Genomic DNA, 8,631 nt, shown 5'->3' on the forward strand with positions numbered 1-8,631 from the left:
TCAGCAAGCTGAAGGCACCCTTGTTTTTATATATAGCTGTTTCCAAAACCAGTCATCCATTTCACACTAACGATGAAAAAAATGCTCAGATTTACTGAGAAAGAGACTTCCTGCAGCTAGCAACAAAACAAAAACACAAAGTCGGCTCTCTCCAGGTCAGGTCAGTCAGGAAGTGCCTTCTGGGACGTAATTCTGAGGCATCTGTGCTCTGCACACTGTAGATTTCCAGTCACTGTGTGAATTAACCAACATTTGCTGCTGAGTGCTTAGAGCTGGGATGGGAGGCAGTGGGAGAGCAGCAGCAGCTTACCAAAACCAGAGTCACTAAGAGTCACACCAGCAAGAGGATTCCCACCAGGAGGAGCACGTCACTAAGAGTAACTAACACCAGCAGGAGCACATCTCTAAGAATCACACCAGCAGGAGCACGTCACTAAGAGTCACACCAGCAGTAGTACATCACTGGCATTGTGCAAAGGCCTCCATAATTCTTGTTTCTTTTACTCTTGTACCTGAAGGTGCCTGCCTCCTGCAGGGCGTCCTGATTTGCAGCCTCCCTGGTGACCCACTCCTTTAAACTGCGGATCTGGTTCTCTTCTTGCTTGTTTAGAAGAACATGGAGGCGCATCTTAGATTCCCGCAAAAAAGAAGCTGTGAAGACAGGGCCTGTTTTGTCCTACTCATTCACACTAGGTTGTTGGGCTGCCCGTCATAGATCTTGACATGTCTTACCCAAGAGCAAACTGCTTACCCTTGGGCCAGGCAAGTTTCATAAAAGAACCTGACAGATTACCATGGATTCCAACTCTATCTGCTGCTTCTCTCAAGCCCAAGAAGCCTGGAAGGGCACCGTGCCCACATTAGGTAGATGATTTAGCACTTGGAGCACAGTGCTTACCATTTTGTGTGTTATCTTCATTTAAGAGGTCAAGAAGAATGGTGACTCTCCTCATGTTGCGTGCACAACTCTCATTCTGGTCTCTCAGCATCCCCACAGCACCCTGCACACAGCTCCGCAGCAGTCTGGTGGTGTCTAGGACCTGTGAACGCTGAGGAAGGAAACAAGACTTCTACTGTGCCAATTCCAGACTGGACAAAGGCTAGGCCACACACACAACATGGCGGTTTTGTGTTAGCAATCATGTGGCTCCAAGTGGTGGTTAAAGTTGCCAAAAGTTACACTAAAACCTACCAGCCATACTCCCTGATGGCTGGCTTCAGTAAGTAAAGCAAGGATGAAGGGTAACTTAGAGGGATGATTTCCTTATGCATCCCTTGTGATCAGATGGCCCACACTGTCTCCTCCCACAATCATAAATACAGGGTTTCTTTAACTCCCAGACGAGAGGTGAAAAATACAGCTCAAGCCGGGCAGTGGTGGCACACGTCTTTAATCCCAGCATTTGGGAGGCAGAGGCAGGAGGATTTCTGAGTTCGAGGCCAGCCTGGTCTACAGAGTGAGTTCCAGGACAGCCAGGGCTACACAGAGAAACCCTGTCTCGAAAAACCAAAAAAAAAAAAAAAAAAAAAAAAAAAATGCAGCTCAAGCGTCTCCCTTAGCAAATGGCAAAAGCAGGACTCACATCACAGCCTCCTGGGTCAGAGGCCTTTTTCATCTCCTCTGAACCTTCCACTTCCATCTCTTCCTCTGTCACTTCCCCTGACTTGCTGGTCTCTGTCTCCATCTCCTCCTCTGGGTCATCTTCTGCTAGACAGAAGGCAAGAAAAACATGTTCAATTCAGCATGCAGGACCAGACTGTCTGGAATTATACCCAGTTTAGGACTTGTCAGGCTTCCTTGTCCCTATCTGCAGTGATGGCTAGTAAAGTGAACACGTGTCTTATATATCAGCTCCAACTCCCGGCTCAGGCACTCCCTAGCCTGGGCTCTAAAAGCTGGCAAAGGAATCATAACGCAGCCTGGCATGCTGTGGCACACTCGGGTGACCTTCCTCTTGGCTCCCGCCCCACACTGCTGTGAATTCTGCTGAGGGTCAGGGGCTGGAACAGCAGAGTGGCTCTGCACCCAGCACCACAGCTGGCATTTCCCTCCTGTCACCTACACCATGTCCCCCCAGATGACTGTCTTGTGACTCACGCTCAGGTTTTTCCACTGGCTTGAACAGCTGGCTGATAGTGACATTCTGCAGTTTGGTGACATCTGAAGCCATAATTGTTGATCTGCGGAGGTCATCAATATGTACAGCCCGCCATAGCCCTGTGAAGAACAAAGTCAGTGGAATCTTCTATAACTTAGCCATTGTCTTCTTATCATTTATAAACAAAATACAATATCAACCTGGATTTTTATGTTTATTTATATTTATGATTTTGTGTATGTATGTGTATGTGTTTGTATGTGTGCACACATGTGCCATAATAGCACTTGTGTGGATTCAGAAGTGGAATCAAACTCAGATGGTCAGGTTCCAAAGCAAGCGCTTTACCTGCTTAGCCATCTAGATGGACTAACCCAGAATTCTTTTTAAAAAGATTGATTAATTTTTATGTATTTGAGTATTTGACTACATGTATATATGTTCACCACGTGTGTTCCTGTGTCCTTGCATGTCAGAAGAAGGCATCAGATCCCCTAGAACTGCAGATATAGATGATACTGATCTACCACATGGGTGCTAGGAATCCAACCCAGGCCCTCTAGACCAGCAGCCAGAGCTCTTAATCTCTGTGCTCCAGTCCCCTAACCCGGATTTTAATTGCACCACTGCTGAAGGAGTGATCAGTACCCCGAAGTCTAGGCATTTGCATATGTGAGAAAGCACAAGATCTGTCAACAAGATCAACCTAAGTACTATTTAAGACCTAAAATAATCTCTTAAAAAGGGTCCATGGGTGACTCTAGGCCCCACCCCCATCTTACTGCAACCACCACGTAATTAGTAAAGGCACATGAGGCACTGGTATTTCTGACTTCTGAAACACACCTGCCTCAGAGCAGGAGAGAGCTGCGTAGTGATATAAAGATAACATTTCTCCCACAAAGTCAGTGCTCAAAACCAAAGGGAAATGAAGGTAAAGCTGGTGGAGTGGGAAGAGCTCAGAATCCCTACGTCATGGAAGTGGGGAGTAGAGCCAGTGCTCACCTAAGGTAGAAAAGGGATTGCTGAAGCCACTGCAGTGTGCCTAAAGCTTGCTTGTTTGCTTTTTTGCTTTTGATAGAAGTCTTTTTGTGTAATCCAGGCTGGCTTTGAACCTGCAGCCCTCCTGCCTTAGCGTCCAGAAATCTGGGATTACAAGTGTGTGCAACCACCATACCCAGCTAACTGTGACTGGGTAAGAAGTCAAATTGCCACTCAACAGTATTGTTGGAATTCAAATTCTCATTTCAGGCACAGGGTCACATGACAAATACCTCAAATACTACTTAAAAAAAAAAAACACACAGCCGGCGGTGGTGGCGTACGCCTTTAATCCCAGCACTTGGGAGGCAGAGACAGGCGGATTTCTGAGTTCGAGGCCAGCCTGGTCTACAGAGTGAGTTCCAGGACAGCCAGGGCTATACAGAGAAACCCTGTCTTGAAAAACCACAACCAAAACAAAACAAACAAAAAACCCACACACATTCTGCAGTGTTGTGGTCCTACCTCCATGGAACCCCACGTATGATGTACCACTTCCCATTCGTGACAGTTTTGTGACAAAATAAACAAAGACGAAGTCCTTTGTTCCCTGTGTTTTGTTGATTTCATTGATGGCAGAATACCTGTTTAACAAACACAAATCAATACCATGCAAACAAACCCATGCTGAGAGCTGGCTGGTGAGTGCCCTAATGAGCTGACAGGGGCCATCTGAGTCTCTGGTGAGTGCCCTATGAGCTGACAGGGGCCATCTCATTCTCCCAGTCCTTGGAGCTTGATGCAATTTATACTCCTAAGACGAGGTGGGCTCACTTCCCACTCCTCCCAGAATTTTCTGCTCGATTAGAATTCCTTCCTGAATAGAACCCTGTGCTTTCTGGGCTTTGCCCTGCTGTGACTTGGGCTTCTGGCCTTCCTATGGATCCCTAGGGAGGTCTATCACTGTAGCACAGTGGTGGAGAACTGGCTTATTAACATGTGAGGGTCAATACTAGCCACACACACACACAAGCTATACACATTACACACACTTGTTACTCTCACACCACACACATAGTCTCTAGCTATTGCCCTTGAACTTGCAATAGATTCGTATCATTCAATTGAAAACAGTGATGAAAAAGGGACTACAGGCACGTGTCGGGGATATTGTTGACAATCCTGATAATGTTCTATTGACACTTGTTGTGTTTAACAATTTTGTGCTCTCCCCTACCTGTGTGTGTGTGTGTGTGTGTGTCTGTGTGTATGTGAGTGTGTGAACACATGTGCATGAGTATAGAACCCAGAGATCAACCTCAGCTATCATTCCTTAGGAGTGGTCCATCTTGATTTCGAGTCTCAGCAGGACTTGTGGCTCTCTGGTTAGGCTAAACTTGCAAGTGACTGGGCCCAAGGATCATCTGGCTCTGCCTCCCCAGCACTGGGGCTGCATGTGTACATTGCCACACCAAGTGCATTGCCACACCCAATTTCTACATGAGTGCTGGGACTGGACTTGGTTCTCTTGCTATCCCCTAGAACTCTAGCCTTTTCTTTCATTTATACAGCCATCTGGGGAAATGAAGAAAGAATATTCTTGTTAACGTGTTGCTCATGACATGGTGCTGCTCGCAGGGAAGAGATATTTCAGAGGCTGTGACTATTGGTTCCCCGTTTTGTTTCTGGCCAAGCCCTGAAAACTTACTTGGCGGAGGCTATGAGCTGCGCGCTACGAACGCCATCGTCAAAGTCTGTCTGGATGACTAGGACTTTACGCTTGGCTGGGTTCATTAAGCAGGAGCTGGAGAAGAAAGGGAATAGATTAGTGGGTGAGTTCCCCCTTCCTGAAAAATGGATAAAGGAATTCCTTGAAGCATGGGCGAAGTCAGGGCCACACAGAAAAAAGCATGCAGAGAGATGCTCAGGTAGGCAGATGACTCAGTAGAATTCTAAATGGCCAGCAAGGCTGAGGAGACCAAGGAGCATGCTGGGATGCTTTCATGAGAGGAAGAGGGTAGTGGGGACAGGGCCAGAGTGGGAGGCCTAGATAGGAAAAGCAGCCTTCCAGACCATTAAGCAGTGCTAATTACAGCCCTGCCAGCCCACCTGACACGGGCGAGCCCTAATGAATGGAGCTAGCAGGGCACCTCACCGGACATCCTTAAGGAACGAGTACTCAGTGTCATACTGCTGCAGTGACAGCACCATAGGCTTCGAGGCCAGGCCTCTCAGCTCAGATTCTAGGACGTCACAGTCACGACTGGTCAGCAGTCTGGAGAACGTGGTGATCTGCAAAGAGGGAGATGAGCATTGACAAGAACCCAGTGGGGAGGCCCATCTTCTCAGGACAGAACCTAGAAACATGAGAGGGTTGGGCTCTGCTCATCATGGGTGCACATGGCTCAGTGTGTAGAAAGAAAACACAGGCCCAGAGTATCTCCAAAGACAAGGACCCGAGGCATTAAAAGGTATCAGAGAAGAGATATGCCCTGACAGGTGACTTAGTCTCCTTCCTGCTTTGGACCCCTCTGTCATGTCTGGATACTTTAGGACTCTCCACAAATGTCACTACTTATAAACCAGTGGCTCTCAACCTTGCTAATGCTGTGACCCTTTAATACAGTGCCTCATACTGTGGTGACTCCCAACCACAAAAATTATTTTTGATGATAGTTCATAACTGTAATTTTGCTACTGTTATAAATCGTAATGTAAATATCTGATACATGACCCTGTGAAAGGAAGGGGTCGAGGCCCACAGGTTGACATGGTGTCGGCCATTAGTCTCTCTTGCCCCTGTCACATCATTCTCAATGAACCACACTCTGCACTGCAGACTCCAATATCCTGAAGGTCTGCTGACACCTGTGACCAGTTCTCACCTGCTGCCCTGACCTCTGAACTTCTGATGCCCTCATTTCCAATCCTACCAGCTCTGAACCTGATCCTCGTTCCTGAACTTTCAGTGTTGCGAAGCAGAGTCCCCAGGCAGTTAGGAGGGAACCAGTGAGTGCCCTGTCCCCAGACACCTCTGTGGCCTGCTGCCCCTCTATGAAGTCAGTAATCAGCCTGTGCATCTGCACCCAGATGTTTCTTTTCATGTGTCTGTGTGTGTGCTGTGCCTGTGTGTGTTTGTGTGCTGTGCCTGTGTGTGTGTGTCTGTGTGCCTGTGTGCCTGTGTATGTGTTGTGCCTGCCTGTGGGTTCTGGGAATTGAACCCAGGTTTTTGAAAGTGCTCCTAACCGTTGAGCCATCTCTCTACCTCCTAAACATGTCTTTGTTTTTTGGTTTGTTAGTTTGTTTGTTTTTTTTTTTGTTTTTTTGTTTTTTGTTTTGTTTGTTTGGGTTTTTTTTTGTTTTTCGTGACAGGGTTTCTCTGTGGAGTCCTGGCTGTCCTGGAACTCACTCTGTAGACCAGGCAGGCCTCGAACTCTCGAACTCAGAAATCTGCCTGCCTCTGCCTACCAAGTGCTGGGATTAAAGGCGTGCAAAACCACCTCCTGGCCTTGTTTGTTTTTTTCAAGGCAAGATTTCTGTATAGCTTTGGCTGTCCTGAAATTCACTCTGTAGACCAGGCCTGGAACTCAGAAGTCCACCTGCTTTCTGAGTGCTAGGATTAAAGGTGTGTGCCACCACACCAGACTTCCAGTTTTTCTTGATGTATGTCATCTGCCTTTCTGCTCTGACTATACTGATCCTGAGGCTGTCTAACTGCTCTGTTTCCATGGTGGCCTTCTGTCTCACTGGTGTCCCATCGCCAGGGCCCTTCTAGACATCCTCCTCTGGTGTCCCTCTAGGCAGGAAGGATCAGGTTCCTTAGTGGAGCCACTGAGGCCCTCCAAGAGATCTTTCCAACCATCTCAACCTCAGGACATAGAACTCACAGCTTTAGCCCTCATGTTCTACCAGTGAATTCTCCTAGAGATTCTCACATCTCACTGCCTTCATCCTTGCATGGGGTGCCTCTTAAAGAAATTCCTATGTCCCCTTCTCTCCACCTCATCTCATGAATAGCAGGCTTCCTATGTCCCTGATCCTTCCTGCTAGACTGCTGCCCTTCTAAGCTAAACACACACTGGCCAACGAAGAGAAATGTGCAGAGCCAGGCACAGTGAGAGGAGCCCAGTCTCTGCATAGCTATCCTACCTATAAGTCATCCCTGCATGCTGGCTTAAATCAACACAGCTTGAGTTCCTGACCTGAGGATCCTAGGACTCTCAGGTGACAGAACAGGGGATGAGGCTGTGGGAAAGCGGTCACCTCTGTGAAGACAGCCCGGCAGTCCTGATGGGCCATGCGCAGGTGAGTCTGGAGGAAGTCTACAAGAGAGTTGTGCTGCTGGGTGTAGTAATACTCCTGTGACAGCTGCTTTGCAGTGAAGGAGCCCAGTGCAGAACCACTCAGCCGGACCACAGCGTCTGGTGTTGCACAGTCCAGCAGGATGGACTTGGCCTCTTCAGACACCTTTCGGTACAGCTCCTCCGTCAGATCCCTGCAGCCCTGCCTCTCTACAGCCTGTAGCACCACAGAGGCACAGGCATCAGAATGGTAGCCGATGAAGACGTCTGCAGGACTGTACTTATGTCTGGCAATGAACTGGTCTGCTTTTACATCTGCAAACTCATGTGCCCACTGCTGCAGCTCCTGAACTATGCTCTTCTGCCATCCCGCCAGCACGGTGTTCATGTCCAGGTAGTGCTTCTCCAGACGGTTGATGAGGGGCACAGGGAACTGCTTGTACACCACATCTTTCTCCTCAATGACGATGAGGCGGAAATCAGTGTGCACTCGACATTTGACTCGGTGAGTACCTAGTCCGAGGTCCACGTACTTCTGGCCCCCAAGGTAGACATAGTACTGGTTGAGAGCATCGTACAGGCTCTCATAGAGATTCTGCAGGTTCAGCAGCACCGCCATCTTCCCTGTCTCCATGCAGATCTTCACCCTATTAATGTTCCTGCAGATCTGGGTGTATTCCTGGTCCTGAGGAAAGCTGGAGCCGAAAATGATCTCTGGTTGCTGACCCTCAAAGAGTGTCTGCTGGAGGATCTGCAGCGCCACATAGTTCCTGGTCAACACAAGCAGGTAACGGGACTCCGCAGCATCCAGGCCCCTGCTGGATGCCTGCAGGCCAGTGCAGATGTTCTGTTTGATGAGTTCCACAGTACTGACTTCTTCCTTGTGCCTGGCCTCCGGAAGACTGGCTGTAAAGATGCTCAGGGCCTGGATGTTGTCTTTACCACTGAAGTTCCGAAGCACAGCATGAGCAATGTCTCGTGGGGAAAGCCCCTTTTTAGAAGCTTTGGCTTTGGCAAAGACCATTTTGATGAGGCTGTAATAGTCACGAAGCCCAAAGAACTCCTTCTCCTGCTTCTGACACACTGTTTCATAGGCCTTGGCAAAGGGTGCAAAATACCCACGGATTCTATCATGAACCAGCCTGTCCGAAGAGCAGATCCCCTCAGCGCTCTCAATGAGCTCTTTCTCATTGGGACTGCCACGTGACACAAAGATGCCTCGGTTCATCTTGGCAGGATCTAGAGCCCAG

General features: G+C 48.4%; 1 protein-coding gene across 1 annotated transcript; it reads right to left on the bottom strand.

The window, feature by feature from the left end:
- Window positions 1-504: 504 nt before the first annotated feature.
- Window positions 505-8,620, bottom strand: LOC114635536 (E3 ubiquitin-protein ligase RNF213-like; the record flags this gene model as incomplete). Its single annotated transcript, XM_028784075.1, has 8 exons — window positions 7,344-8,620; window positions 5,236-5,372; window positions 4,789-4,884; window positions 3,606-3,724; window positions 2,099-2,218; window positions 1,584-1,708; window positions 899-1,049; window positions 505-651 (listed from the first exon to the last, which is right to left on the bottom strand). Coding segments are annotated over exons 1-8 (2,161 nt in total), but the record flags the coding sequence as incomplete, so codon positions are not given.
- Between the last annotated feature and the right edge of the window lie 11 nt (window positions 8,621-8,631).

This window comes from Grammomys surdaster, unplaced genomic scaffold (assembly GCF_004785775.1).
Source record: "Grammomys surdaster isolate TR1022 unplaced genomic scaffold, NIH_TR_1.0 111482, whole genome shotgun sequence".
Lineage (NCBI taxonomy): Eukaryota > Metazoa > Chordata > Mammalia > Rodentia > Muridae > Grammomys > Grammomys surdaster.